General features: G+C 42.0%; 1 protein-coding gene across 5 annotated transcripts in view; it reads left to right on the forward strand.

Annotated features, from left to right (window-relative positions):
- The first annotated feature begins 271 nt into the window (after window positions 1–271).
- Window positions 272–16066, forward strand: part of GRM7 (glutamate metabotropic receptor 7) — an 890122-nt gene continuing 874327 nt past the window's right edge. For 4 of the 5 annotated variants that reach the window (XM_032149558.2, XM_058437196.1, XM_058437195.1 and 1 more), the window contains exon 1: window positions 299–1064. In XM_032149558.2, coding sequence (XP_032005449.1) covers window positions 546–1064 — 519 coding nt within the window. In that variant the 5' untranslated portion in view covers window positions 299–545. Of the gene's footprint in view, window positions 1065–16066 lie in introns of all 5 variants that reach the window. The other variant, XM_032149559.2, reaches the window with a different exon arrangement.

Genomic DNA, 16066 nt, shown 5'->3' on the forward strand with positions numbered 1-16066 from the left:
CTCGCTTGCTGCCCGCAATCCCTAGATTCCCTGGGGACCACGAAACTCCCATTCCGAGGAAACCTCCCCCCATTCCCCAGCCGCCCACCCGTTTCCCCCCCTTACCTCAGCACGCAGCCCCTCCCTGCGTGATGATGCAAACCAGTGGGGAGGGCTGGCGCTGGGAAGGGTGGGGAGAGAAGGAGAGCCAGCGAGGGAGGGAGGGAGTGGGAGGAGGAGGAGAGGGAGCCGAACGACCATTTAAAGCGATAGCAATCCCTGCCCTCTCCCCAGTGCTGGGCTGTTGGAGAGAGCGAGCAGCAAGCCGGTGAGCGCGAGCGCGGTGCGCCGGCCGGCTAACCCGAGAGCGCGAGGCTCCCCAGGCTGGCAGGCGCCGCGGGACCCCTCACTCTCTCTGGTCGCCCCTCCCCGGATTCCCCCACCCTCCGTGCCTGCAGGAGCCCCTGGGCTTTCCCAGAGGAGCTCGCCCTGAGGGGCCCTGACCTCGGCGAGCCCACCACCGTTCCCTTCAGCGCCGCCGCCGCCACCGCAGCAGCCGGAGCAGCATGGTCCAGCTGAGGAAGCTGCTCCGCGTCCTGACTTTGATGAAGTTCCCCTGCTGCGTGCTGGAGGTGCTCCTGTGCGCGCTGGCGGCGGCGGCGCGCGGCCAGGAGATGTACGCCCCGCACTCAATCCGGATCGAGGGGGACGTCACCCTCGGGGGGCTGTTCCCCGTGCACGCCAAGGGTCCCAGCGGAGTGCCCTGCGGCGACATCAAGAGGGAAAACGGGATCCACAGGCTGGAAGCGATGCTCTACGCCCTGGACCAGATCAACAGTGATCCCAACCTACTGCCCAACGTGACGCTGGGCGCGCGGATCCTGGACACTTGTTCCAGGGACACTTACGCGCTCGAACAGTCGCTTACTTTCGTCCAGGCGCTCATCCAGAAGGACACCTCCGACGTGCGCTGCACCAACGGCGAACCGCCGGTTTTCGTCAAGCCGGAGAAAGTAGTTGGAGTGATTGGGGCTTCGGGGAGTTCGGTCTCCATCATGGTAGCCAACATCCTGAGGCTCTTCCAGGTAGGGGGGCGCTGCCTCCGGGGCGGAGCACACCGTGGCTACCTGCGCCCTTAATCCTAAAAGCTGGCTTGGACTCCGGTGGTGCGGGTCAGGTCAGCCTTCGCTCATTTCCACCCTGGAGATCCTGCCGAATCCCTCCCACCCCGCCCGAGGAGATTCCTTCCCTGCTTGGTTTATTTCCCTTCCATCTCTCCCCTGTCCACGCTCCACTCCATCTGGCTTGACATCTGGATTTATGGCCCCATTTACAAGAAGCAATCTGCGAAAAACAAGGCGATGATTTAAATGGGTTTGCATTAGGGTGAAATATGGTCCGAAAACAGGCTCTTAAAAGTGCCGAGCTCCTAGGAGAGCTGGTTAGGAGAATGGAATAGGAAAGATGAGAAGATGCCTCGAAACCGGGCATTTCCCAACTCCCCAGCTTCCCACCCCCAAGCCAGCCTGCCAACCTGCACTCCCTTGGAAAATTTGGAGACAGCCTTAAGGAGGCACTTCTTAAATCGAGGGCTCGGTCTTAACCTAGATGTGGATGTTAAGTCCCCATCTCCCTCGGGTGGATTTCCCGACCTGTAGCCAGCCTCCGCGAAAGCCCAGGGCGCGAGGTGCTGGGACCTTCCTCAGGTGGAGAGATGCTGCCCGCATACGTGACCCCCAGTTGGTTTGCTCCGGGCAATATTTTGCACCGTCTAAATTACATGTGCGATCCGGCCACTGGCCGGAGCTGGGCGATCAGCTTTCCACTCCTGCCACTTCAGACCTCAGCCCAGGGATGAGCTCATGCTAACTGCGAAACAAAATCGCTCTCCCTGCCTCCTCCCTCCTCCCCCCGCCCCCCTCACCCACTATCTCCCTGACGCAGACCCCAAGCCAAATCCTCGGCTTGGAGGACGATTCCCGGAGCGAGGCATGAAGGCGCCCGTTGAGAGGCAGAGGGGTGCGTGAAGCAGGGCCCCGTGGTCCTCCTGCTCCGGTGCCGGAGGGAGACGGAGAAAAAATGGGAGGAAGGCGGATCCGGGGCCGCTGAGCGGTGGGTTCTACCGCAGTGTTCTCTCGCTTCCTGCTCCAGCAGCCTCTGCCCCATGGCTCCTGAGCTGCACTGGGTAGGAATGAGTGGCTTTGGGGTTTAGAAATTGAGTTTCAGGGTCTCTGTGATTGTAGGTTTCCTCCTCTGTGTCTTTCCCTATATGTGCATCACTCTCTTTTTCTGTCTCTGTCTCCTTGCTGTTTTTTTTTTCTAATTTTTCTTTCCCTTTCAATCTCTCCCTCCTTTCCTCCTCTGTCTTCGCTCCCAAGTTCTTGGGTCATCTCAGTATTAAAATGACCCTTTCCCAATGCATAGCGGCTCTCTCCCTGGCTGGTGGTACCCAAACCTAGTTAATCTCTTCCGCAGATGTACACGCTGATCCTGGCACCTTTATGCTCCTCATATCTAGAGAACCGGCCCCTCTCAGGTACTTTCCCTAAAGGTGTTGGGCTTCAGAAGGGGACTCTGTGAGACCCAGGCTGTCACCACATCACCTCCAGGAGTGTGAAGTTTGCATTCAGGAAAGAGGAGTGCCCATCCAAGGCTGCAGCTTGCATGGCCCCTCTGATCCTCTGAGCATCTCTGACACTTCCTGAATGCCATCATGGAAATCCTTGGAGGTCTGCAAACCCAAAAATGCTTTGGGGCTAGCCATCACTCTGAGTTCCTTGCTTTTGGGAAGAACCTGGCTTGTAGCTGAAACCCAGAGCGCTTCCTTCATCTTTGAGCTTAAAGCTAGACAAGTTGAGGTAGCAGTGCAGCGGGAGAGGATGAGGTCGGAGATATTACCTGAGAACCACTGGGGGCTGGGGTAGGTTACAGTGTTTTCCCTGTTAGCCTCTGGGGTTAAAGGCACAAAACGTTTTGTGTTTAGCATTTTAAAATTATTTTGCCTGTTTCTTCACTCACCCCGGGCAGTATTGCAGATGAGCCTGTCTCTGTCTGAAAAAAGAGTGAAATGTTAAAGTCAAGAAAGGGATTACGGACTAGGCTGAGGGACTGTGTTTGCTGAAAAAGATTCCAGGGGGAGCTGATTCCTCCTCTGGTGTGTGAACCTGAGGCAACTTGCTAGGGGTGAACAAAGGGGTGGGGGGCTGGCCTTACACTAATTTCTCCATTCCCTGAGCTGAGGAGAAAGGAACCCAATGTTAGCATTAGCATTGTGGCTTGGAAGTAAAACCATTCAGAGAAAACACTGTCATTTTCCTCTAATTTGCAAATTGCAGCTATTCATGTTGGATTGAATAGCTGAGGGAAAAAGAGCCCCTAGTTTTCACCTGCATTTATTGAGAAGAGGCTGGTAGTCTGAGGAATGCACCAACTTGTAGCTTGGGATGCATGCAAGCTAGATAAAACAGTTGGTTTGTATGTGTCCTGGTTAATCACTGCCCATGTTGGAATATGTATTTCATAGACCAACAATCTCTTCCAGTAGCCTTTTTTGCATGTGATCTTAGAAGCTCCTGTCATGTAACTCCAGTCCCCAGTTTTCCAGTTTCTCTAAGCCTGCAAAATGAGTAGAGAGAATAATGGTATACATACCCATTGTTCAAAGGCACACTTAGAGGGAGAGAAAAAGGACATAGTGAATCTTCTCTGGGATTCCTAGGTTCAGTTCAATTAAGATTGTCCCATGTAAAAGAAAGTCCTCCAAATGATTGAATTTCTAGCTTTCCAGTGATTTGATTTTTCTTTTTTCCTCTGGTCCCTGCAGGTTGCTTTAGGGACTATGCCAAACTGATCACTTGAGATATACATTTATAGTGAGATAAGACTGTAGGCTAGAAGAGGGAATACTTAGCGATTTAAATGGGGGGTGCTGAGCACTGAAGGGAAGGAGGGAGAAATGAGATGGTAATAGATGTAAGGAATGCTGCTTCCCCCAGCAAAGTCAGGAATGAAGTTCCTTCCTGGAAATTTGGACCTGGGCAAGAATGACTCCTCAGATGTAAATAGTGTCTATGACTTTGAATTTTCATTTGACTGCTGGTGTACCAGATTGAAGATATAAGCTTAGCATGTCCTCTTTCTCTCCTCTCTTTACACACTGAGTGGGTTAGTAAAATGACATGTCTGAGGACAGGAATCATATTCAGTGGGTCTTCAAATCAATCCAGGAATTTGAGGCTAATGAAATTAGTGTGTGGCCAGGGCTCTGCCAACTAGAATTAAATCACTGCAACTGCCCTGCAATGCATTTTCAGCCTCAAAGAAACATCAGGGAGGAATATCTGGAGATTTGTTCCTAAGCTTGCACAAAATAATACTCTCCTAATGCTAAGAAAGATTAAACATAAATTAATATTGACTATAAGTAACATATTTTTAAAAAATCATCACAGAGTTGGGATGGCTTAAAGTAGAGAGGTTATATAATATGGTGACCAATAGATAAATCTCCCCTGACCACTGTTTTATGGGCAATAAGTAAGATATATTATAGCGGAAAGTGATGGGAACATTTTTATTCAAGGCTTCTCCATTATTGACTTGTGAGCAAACACTCTGAGAGTATAAATTACTCTGGCTACATTCTGACTCTGAATGAATAATATTTCATGTGTAGCGACATGGTCTACACTATAGACTTGGAATTGAATGGCATCTGATTCAGGTGGATTTTTTTTTTTTTTTCTCCCAAAGCAAGTAGATGGAAAAAAGTGGTCAACTCTACCCTTGTTGGAGCATAATGCAAATCTAAGTCTGTGGACCTTGTATCATAAATGAAATGCTTTGGTAAATGTGTCAATGTTTTCCTTCTGTTAATTGAAACTTGAATGTAATATCAAACTTTTGGGATAATATTTTATATATAAATACCTAGATTTTTTTTTCCTTTTCTCTCTCTCCATCGTAATCCGATAGAGCTGATGACATAGGGTGGTGTGGTATTACTACGGTGGTGAAATTTATTAAAAAAGCAACTTTAACCTATACTTTTTATAATTTCATAAGTATAGGTGTCACTGTCATTTGGAATAGTCTCTATAACAATCTCTGCCTCCACATTTACTGTGTTTTAGGAAATTTACCTAACAGATGGTGAGTGGGAAATTTTTAAAGGGGCATTTTTAAAAAGAGCAGAGGGAAGGAATGAAGACATGCACATATTATATTTGAAGACATCTCCACGTGTATTTCGTGTATACATACCCATGCAATTAAGATGTCTTTGGGTATTTTTCTCTTTAAGAATAATGGAAACAATGAATGCATTTACTTCAACTTCATGAACATTTGGAAATTAACAAATTACAAGTGCTATACTTCTTACATATATACAGGTTATATCATAGATATAAAAGACCATACTTGGATTTTACAGTGTGTTTTAGTCTCAATCCTGCCATTAACTGGCTATGTTACCCTAAATAAGTCTCTTAATTTTTCTAGGCCTCATTTTCCTTATCTGCTTTTTTTCTTTCTTTAAAAATGTAGTTTCTAAATGTCTGTAATCTTTTTTGTTTAGCTTTGAAAAAGCTTTCTCTGGTCAAAACTGTCTTTGCACTTCCAGCTCCCACTTTTGGTGAGTTTGTGGGAACTTTTAAAATATATTTTCACACAGCTATCTTGGTCATTACTAGTCAAGTTAATTTCCTATATTTGGACTGCTTCTGTATTATTTTACAATTTACTTCTCAATCATATGTATCAAGGCTACTGGTAGGGAAAATGACCTCTCAGATCAGCTTACTGAATGATCATAAGACACAAGGCAGGGAGTGAGAACTGTGGAATTTACAGTGGCAGCAAGCTATAGCTTTCATATCTCCATGTAGTATTCCCATTCATCTTGCAAAAATATCAGACATTTCTCTCCCAAAACTGAGAAATGATGACATCCCGCCTATCTTCCTGGCCCCAGGGATGAGGTATGTGGCCAGGTCAAATGAAGCAGGTGATTGGTTCCTTTGTAGTCATTTGACCTCACCCAGGCCAATTAGAATCTTCCCCAAGATGTTTCTCTCAGAGATAAATGGGAGCATTATCTCCTCTCTCTGGAATTTTTAAGCTGGGGAGATGTGATTCTGGGGCTCTCAGTGGCCATCCAACACAAGGAGAGACTTTCTATAGCATATAGTCAAGCAGACGTGAGTAGGGCTGAGTGGTGGGAGAGAGGGGGAGCCCTGCTGATATTCTGGAACTCCTACATTCAACTATATCTGAATCTAGATGTGTCTGTGAGTTTCTAGGATGTGTTATTTTTTGAAACACATTTCTTTTTACTATTTTGAGTTTGATTTCAGCCATGTGCAGTTGAAAGCATTATAGCAAAAGCAGCTGATTTTCTGCATTAATGTAAGGTTCACTAACTGGCATTCATTCAGTGAAAAATCATGCTGTAGATAACACTTTCTTTACTTTAAACACAATTCTTTTAGCCCAGCTTTGGGACATTCAAGACTCGATGTCCTTCTCTTCCCAACATTTACTGTAATTGATTTCAGCCTTTGTGATCACATCTTCCCTATCTCGATGCAGTTGAGAGAGAAGACGGACACTTCTGATGTAAACTGCAGGATGTATAGGCCTCCTATCTGAAAGCTTTGGAACCGTACTTGGTTCCTTTCATTAAAGCAAATCTTTTGTTGATATCCCCAGGGCACAGAAACATTTTCATAGTATAATGGAATACAAAGTACATTAAACTCCTGGGTCACTCTACAGTAAGCAACAAGCCTAATTCGGCTTCTTGTCCCCTTTTACATTAAGTAGACAATTAAAAACAGCTGCAAACATATTTCCCAACCACTAAAATGCATATATGCTCTCTACGTAAAATGATATTTATGCAACATATAGTCAGGCTGGTTAATTAATGGACCTTTTGTGAGTTGACATATTCAATATATATGTTTTTTGCACATAAAAAATCAAAACAATAAAACCTATGTACAGGTAAATATCTGTCTGAAAGAGTGCTGAGTCAACCTCCTTCATATTATATTTCCAGGTTTGACAAATAACCTGCTTTCAACTATATTTACGACTAAATGTTTTTTGAATCACATTATTAGATTATAAAGTCAAAATTCAAATATATGAATTTCAATGATACAGGATATATGTGACATTTTATGCAAACAGACTTTCTAATCTTTTTTCAATAAAAGTAGTAGTAACCATAATAATAATTTGAGTCCTTACTATGAGCCACTGTGCCATGTGCTAAAAGGACTTCATTTCATTTAGTTCTCACAGTAGTCCTGCAATGTACATATGCTCATCCCTATTGTTCGGCTAAGGAAAGTGATTCTCATAGCCCAAAGTCACATAGCTGGTAAGTGGCAAAGTCTGGATTCAAACTTAGATTTGTCTGACAACAAACCACTATGTATACTGCTCAGTTTTGCACAAATGCATAAATGCTTAAAGTAATTACAGATTTTCCTATCCTGAATTTATAGTGGTTTAAAGACATCACAGTTGCTGATTGCTTAACCGTATCTATTTACAGAAATATATGTTTTATTTTAATCCTAAAACAAGATTAATTTTGTAGGCCCATAGAAACTTGAGCACACAAACCCTTACCTCCAAATGAAAAATGCTTGTTCTCCATTATACGACAAGTAGCCCCGTATGCAGGAAATAAATCTACAGTAGATTTTTCATTCAAATAAATGAGAAAAGATGTTTCATCTTGTCTTGATTCAGTACCCACCATTATGGGTTATGATGGCTCTTTCTAAACTTTATTTCATTCACTCCACCCTTTCTACAAACCTCAATTAGGGAAATCCACCATTTGGACATATGTGCAAAGTGAGAGGACTGTATTAATACAATTGCTGAAAGTCAAGTTGATAGAGCACAGGAAGTACATCCTAATAAATGCAACATTAATGTTTGTGTGGGCCGTGGAGGGAAGGGTAGGAGAGTTTTCAGTTTAATGGGTTATTTTGCCTCTTGCTGTAAAAGAGCTGCAGCTTAGTAGTTTTATAGTTGGTCATTTGCAGAATTCTCCATCTTTGAGTGTTGTGCTTTTGTCATTCCATGGCTGTTGACTCTTTCTTTTATTTTTGATGGAAAGTAGCAAGAAAGTCACTTAAAGGGCTCAGTGTAGTCTTCTACATTATTGTTTAAATAAAAATATTTCCATTTTTAAAGGGCTCTTTAAACATTTTTATTATGTTTTAAACTTGACTATGTTCTGAGAGGGTTAGCTCATGCAGACATCAGGGGGAAGGTTTCCCAGGAGAAAACACACTCTATCAAAGGAATTATCAGAATTTCCATGTAGGGGTTAAGAATCAAATTCTGGAGTAAGACAGGCCTGGATTTAAATCCACACACTCCACTGACTGCCTGTCTGACATTGATCAAAAAGGTACCACACCTTTCACCAATTTTCTTATCTTTGGAATGGGTATAATAAAAATGTACCTGTCTGATAGAGTAATTGCAAAGATTGCATGAAATATGCATGGAAATATTTTGGCACTGAGATTAACATGTTTAATAAATTTAAAAGCTATGTTAAAGTTATTATATGGACATTAAGTGTCAATATTGCTTAACTAATCATTATTGCTAATTTTGAATTTTGCTGTTTAATTACCATAGTAGTTATACTAGATTACACTCTTCTCTGTTTCTTCTGCTAAATTGAAAATTTACATATATATGTATAATTTACATCTATCTATCTATCTATCATCTATCTATCTATCTATCTATCTATCTATCTATCTGCCTATCTATCTATCTATCTATCTATATGGAGAGAGAGAGAGAAAGAGCAAAAGAGAGAACAGTGAGAGAGACAGAAGGAGAGAGATAGAGAGTGAGAGATAACACACACACACACACATGCACCGAGAGAACATTTTAGTGATGTTGCTCAGTGGAATGAAAATTTTTATGGAACTGATTAAAGGAAATAATGAATTCCATGGACTTAAGACAACAGCAAGGCTAAGAGCAGTGGAAGTCTGGCAGCCTTGAGCTTGAATTCCATTGCAGACCCTTTCTATCTGCAGAGCTTTGGGAAAGTTACACTTTTATAAGCTTTACTCCTTCTTTCCTTATCTTTATTTTTTCCTAGAAATATTTATTAAGCACCTTCCATGTGCACTTTTCTAAATGCTTGGACACATCAGTAAAAATGTAAAAGCTTTCTCTCTCTCTCTCCTTTCCTCTTCTTTTTTTTTTTTTTTTTGCTTCTCCCTCTCTTCTCTCCCTTCTCCCCTCTCTCCTCCCTCCTCTCTCTCTCTCAGCTTACACTCTCATGTGTGAAAACAGATGGATGTTATAAATACATCCTATGGATGTTACAAGTTGGTGAACATTATGGGATAAGGAAAAGAATGTGGAACTTGCTGAAGATTGTCGGGTTGGTAGTGCTAGGGGCTATAAATGTGGCCTCTACTTTTAAGTAGGGTAATAGCGTAGATTTGATGAGGTGACAATTGAGCAAAGACTTGAAGCAAGGGAGTTGGCATAGTGGATTTAGGGGAAGACCACTCCCTGGGCGTAGGAATGACCAGTGCCAAAACTCCAAGGCAAAAATGGGCCTGGCATGTTGGAAGAATATTGTAGAGGCCATTGTGGCTGAGTAGAGTCAATGAGCAGGAAGGGACAGCAGGAGGTCTTGAGGTCAGAGATGTGATGGGGCTAGTTCATGCAGGGCCATCGCAGGCATTTTGTCATTTACTCTAAATGTTGGCAGCCAGTGGTAGGATTGTAGCAGAGGTATGAGATGAGCTGTCTCTTGTTCGAAAAGGGCAACGCTCTGTGGTATTGAGGGTAAGAGCGAAGAGTAGTATCAGGGAGAACAGAGAAGAGGCATTTCCAGGTAAGATCGATGGTTTGGTGGCTTGAGCTTCTAAGAAGGGATGTGTTTTGAGGGTTGAAACAGGATTTCCAGGCAGGTAGAATGTGGGATATGAAGGAAAGAACAGGATCAAGACCACTTAACCCAAGATTTTGGGCCTGGGCAACTGGAAAGGTGAGATTATTATCATCTGAAATTGAAAAGATTCAATTGGGGTGGAACAGGGTTAGGGGTTAAGGATCAGTTTTGGAGACAGAAGGTTCCAGAAGTCTGTAGGTCTGAAGAAAGATCTGAACTAGAGATACATTGTGTAAAATGGAGACATTAAGAATAATTATCGAAAGGGTTATTTTAAAGATTAAATGAGGAAGTGGAATTAGCACTGTAGGTTCTAAAAACACTTAGCAATTAGTGAAAAATAATTATCTGAAATGAAAGAAAATCCTGTAGTTTCTGCAGTAAAACTGAACAAAATGATATCTCATTATTTTAATAACATTTGTGACACTATTATTCTAGTCAGACACCATAACTATAAACATTTAGAGGAAGCATTTCAGTTTCCTATGTTTCTCCCTGATGTTATAATTGCAACCATATTTTGTAAGGTTTAAGTTAGTTGGATAGGGTGGCTCTTTAATGAGAATCAATTCTGAACTACTTAGTTAATGCAATAATATACTATTTATTATTATTATTTTATGTTCTTCATTAAACTCAGTTGAAAATTTGTCATCACTGATACACATGATGAAATTTAGGTAGTTACCCAGGTATTTAAGAAAAAAATAAGGGGCTTATCTTAAAATATGCATATGCATACTTACTTTCAACAATTTCACCAGACATTTCATGTATTTCCTTGACTTTTTAAATTAAAAATATGATGGGAAATTTTATCTCGTAGGTTGTCATCTGCCTTTAGATATTTGAAAACCATTAAACAGATTTTGTGGCTTAACCAAAATTCTGTTCCATTTTCATTTGGCTACCAGATATTGGTCTAAGTGTGTACTTACAATAAAAATGCACGACCATGTTGTCTCAACACATCTATGATTTTATTTTAACACTATCATTATGTAAGCTATATTTTAATTGTAATTATAACACATTTTATATCAACACACATACATTTCTGGTGTTCAGGGGGAAAGCAGAATGTAGTAAATTTTATCAAAATATAGCTTCTGAAGAACGGAACAGAGGGTAATTGTGTAATTCTGTATTTACCATAATTAAGTTCAGTAGAGTTGGCATAATAAAATTAAGATTAAAAAAAAATCCCCAAACCATTAAGGCACCATAGCTCCCTCTCCTCCACCCCTTTCCACATCAGAGAACACAGACTTAGCATCTTTCTGTATAGAAATCAACAAAAAACAGGTAAGTAAATGAATGGTAGGCATGAGAAGAGTAGAACTATGAAAAGGGACATGGAAATGAAATGTTACTTTTGGATTTGAGAGGTGTGAAAGATCCACTAGTTTGTATGCCTACTGGGACCACAATTTCTGAAACAGTTAAGCTAAAGGTCAAAAATGCTGTCCCACCATCCTTATGAGGAGGGACATACTTATATGCTAATCATTGCACCCTGTTTCATTGAGAAGATTATCACAAAAACTCTATTATATGAAGCAAAGTACATTGTTTTTAAATGATTGCCATTTCCTCAACTGCCACTCTCCAAGCTTGCATGCTCCCATTCTCTCTCTCTTACTCTCAATCTTGCTCTTTGTTTGCCTTGATGTCACTCTCTCTGTTTCATGGATTATTTAAGTCTGGAGTGCAAGAATGGCTTATGGGAGAAGATTGTTGTAATTTTTTTTTAATTATACTTTAAATGCTGCGATACATGTATAGACGTGCAGTTTTGTTACATAGGTATACATGTGCCATGGTGGTTTGCTGCACCCATCAACTCTTCATCTACATTAGATATTTCTCCTAATGCTATTCCTCCCTTAGCCCCCTCCCCCCCACCCCCAACAGGCCCCGGTGTGTGATGTTCCCCTCCCTGTGTCCATATGTTCTTATTGTTCAACTCCCACTTATGAGTGAGAACATGTTGTGTTTGGTTTCCTGTTCCTGTGTTAGTTTGCTGAGAATGATGGTTTCCAGCTTCATCCATGTCCCTGCAAAGGACATGAACTCATCCTTTTTTATGGCTGCATAGTATTCCATAGTGTATATGTGCCACATTTCCTTTATCCAGTCTATCATTGATGGGCATTTGGGTTGTTCCAAGTCTTTGCTATTATGAACTGTGCTGCAATAAACATATGTGTGCATGTGTCTTTACAGTAGAATGATTTATAATCCTTTGGGTATATGCCCAGTAATGGGATTGCTGGGTCAAATGGTATTTCTGGTTCTAGATCCTTGAGGAATCACCACACTGTCTTCCACAATGGTTGAACTAATTTTCACTCCCACCAACATTTTTTTGGGATGACGGAGTCTTGCTCTGTCACGCCCTGGAGTGCAGTGGCGCGATCTCAGCTCACTGCAACTTCCACCTCCCAGGTTCAAGTGATTCTTCTGCCTCAGTCTCCTGAGTAGCTGGGATTACAGGCACCCACCACCAGGCCTGGCTAATTTTTTGTATTTTTAGTAAAGACAGGGTTTCACCATATTGGCCAGGCTGGTCCCGAACTCCTGACCTCAGGTGATCCATTGGTCTTGGCCTCCCAAATTGCTGGGATTATGGGCGTGAGCCACCATGGCCGGCCAGTAATTTTTGTATATAAATATATATACAATATAGCATAGTGGTTAAGAGTACAGGTGCTGAATTGAACATAGTTCAAATTCCTGCTTTCCACTTGCTAACCATGTGAGCTTCAGCCATTTACCTGATTATCAGGGCCTCACTATCCCCAATGGTGAAATAATGTTAACAATAGATCCATCTGCATAGGCCTGTTTTCAGTGTTAAATGAGGTTCTTCATGTCAAGCACTTAATACAATGCCTACCGCACAGTGAGGTCTATTATTTATTATTAATAGTATTAGTGTCAGTATTTTCAGCATACCAGGTACTGTCTTTCCTAGCCTTATTCCATTATCCCCTAACTCCAGTTCCTGTCACGCACCCTGTACAAGGGCAGGGTTGTCACAGAGCTTTTGCCTATGCTGGTATCTGACCCCTAGTCATCTCTGAGGCTGGGCCAGTTCCTGGCATTTATTGTTGCCCATTGAAACAATCCCTGGTTGGAGAAAGGAAGTTGGATGTTAAGGCAAAGCAGGGTGAAAGAGAGATTGTTTCATCTCTTCTTCACCTAGGGGATTGAGTGAAATATTCACACATCAGAAGGATAATCAGGCAATGGGCAAACTGCTGAATTACATAGTTTAGTAATTGAGAGCAAGCCAGACAGACTGAATTTTAACTCCTTTCCAGCACATACTGACAGGGGTAACTTAGGTGTTTATTGTTACCTCTCTAAGCCTGTGTCTACCTCTGAAAGAAAGAAACAATAATATTAGGATGTGCTGCATACTGTTGTTGTGAAGAATGAATGAGTAAATCCTTCTAAAGCACTAGGCACATTGTTTGGCATATAGCAAGTGCTCAATAAAGGTTAGTTGCCATAACTGCTTATAATAACTCATATTATTAGTAAGTAGTTGAACAACTCTGAGATCCTTCCTTTTCTTAAATTGCACATGATCTTTTGGACAACCAGTTTACATTTATCAAGTGTCATTTATATGAAAAGCCTCAGGAGCCCAGAAGTCTTTAAACTGTACTGCCAGTCAGAGCCAGCTCTGGGCAGGCCACATCAATACCACCACTACCACCATCATCATGGCCATCCTCATTGATCAACTGGTCATATTCAGTACTTTCTGTGTGCCAGATACCAAGCTTGTCCCTATATATGGATTACATCATTTTCTTCTCCCACTCAGGTAGGAAAAATTCTTATCATTTTACTGATAAAGACACTGAGGTGTTGAAAGGATAAGCAACTTGACCATTAGTGAGAGAGACAGAGCTAGGATACTCAAGCCTATGTCTCTCTGACTTTATGAACCCTTGAATGTTATTATACTACATCCTGGTAAGAAATTTTTCTTTCAGCCACTCCTGTAAGAGTAGAGAAGCTTCATTATCTCCATATCTTTCTGTTCCCTATGACACCCTAGACTCAGTACTAGGAGGTAGTGAAGGGGACCTCTTCAAAGACCATTCAAGGAAAACTTACTCCTTTCAGCCTTTCCTGAATCAACTAATATTTTATTTCCTTCTTAAGAATCCCCACATGTTCCTTTTTGTTAGTTACCTTGACCTTTTAGTATTCTTACATTCTACACATGACTCATCCACTCTATTTAAAGTTAATTTATTTGAGGTCAAGTGTGGGGTCTTACTCATCCTGAAGTACAATTATCCTCTATAGCATCTAACTCTATGCTTTTCATCTTGCAGGACTTCTGCAAATATTTATTTCAGTTTTGTTGAATTGTGCTCATCAACAGTATATTAGAAGTTATGCAGAAAATGCTTTCTCATCAGGGAAACATTCTAACTAAAATTGTAGCTGTTTTTTTAAATAAGATTATCACAGAGGTCTTGGTTCTGCACATATTTTTTTGATTATTTCATATTACCTTATTTTAACATGTACTGATAAGCCTGATGATATGGTTTGGCTGTGTCTCCACCACCCAAATCTCACCTTGAATTGTAATAATCCCCATGTGCTGAGGGCGGGGCCAGGTAGAGGTAAATTGAATCACGGGGGTGGTTCCCCCATACTGTTCTCTTGGTAGAGAATCAGTCTCACGAGATCTGATGGTTTTATAAACCAGAGTTCCCCTGCACAAGCTCTCTTGCCTGCTGTCATGTAAGGCGTGGCTTTGCACTTCATTTGCCTCCTGCCACGATTGTGAGGCCTCCCCAGCCGTGTGGAACTGTGAGTCAATTAAACCTCTTTTCTTTATAAATTACCCAGTCTTGGGTATGTCTTTATTAGCAGTGTGAGAACAGAACAATCACCTGAGTTTTCTTTATCAAGCCTACAAATTTTTACCTGCTTATAACTTAGCTTATTGATTATGTCATTGACTTATCCATTTACAAAAATATTATTTGATCATGCCAGGGGTGAAGTAGGGTGGGGAGGTGCATCTTAGAACCATAAATTGGTTTTCTAGAAAAGTAACATAAAGAACTGGAGTTCTCTCATATTTCTGCAGAACTCATTCATTGTTATATTTTTATAATTTTATTCATTCTTACTTACAAACTATCTTAAAAGGGTTTAATCTCAATTTGTTTATCTTCCTCTACTCAGTCTTGATGGGAAGCTAGTAGGATGAATGGAAGAAAGTTATGGCATGGCCGGGCATAGTGGCTCATGCGTGTAACCATAGCACTTTGGGAAGCCAAGGCAGGTGGATCATCTGAGATCAGGAGTTCAAAACCAGCCTGGCCAACATGGCGAAACCCCATCTGTACCAAAAATATAAAAATTATCCAGGTGTGGCGGCGGGTACCTGTAATCCCAGTTACTCGGGCGGCTGAGGCACAAGAATCTCTTGAACCCAGGAGGCGGTGGTTGCAATGAGCCGAGATCGCGCCACTGCACTCCAATCTGGGTGACAGAGCGAGGCTCCATCTCAAAAAAAAAAAAAAAAATTATTATGGCATGAATCAAGGGCCACTGGGTAGGAGTCAGGGCCTTGGGCTTTCCTGTTTGTTTGTTTCTCCCCTGTTAATATTAGCTAATGCCTTGAGTGCTTGCTGGGTGCAAGAAACTTTGCTGGCTGTGGCAAATGGATTGTTTCATCCAAGTTGTTTGAGAGTCATACAGTGAAACTGCATGTTCTTATGACCCCCATACTACACACATGGAGCAGAGCCTTTGAAGTGCATATATACTCATGTTCAAATATGATGATGGTAGAACTTGAACTCAGGTCCATGTGACTGATAAGTCAGAGGTCTTTACCACTAAATTTTTTTTTTTTTTTTTTTTGAGAAGCAGTCTCAGTGCATCGCCCAGGCTGGAATGCAGTGGCACCATCTCGGCTCACTGCAACCTCTGCGTCCTGGGTTCAGACGATTCTCTTCCCTCAGCCTCTGGAGAAGCTGGGATTATAGGCACCCGTCACCACGCCCATCTAATTTTTGTATTTTTAATAAAGACGGGGTTTCACCATACTGGCCAGGCTGGTCTCAAACTCCT

This window comes from Hylobates moloch, unplaced genomic scaffold, assembly GCF_009828535.3.
Source record: "Hylobates moloch isolate HMO894 unplaced genomic scaffold, HMol_V3 SCAFFOLD_4, whole genome shotgun sequence".
In the NCBI taxonomy this organism is placed as follows: domain Eukaryota; kingdom Metazoa; phylum Chordata; class Mammalia; order Primates; family Hylobatidae; genus Hylobates; species Hylobates moloch.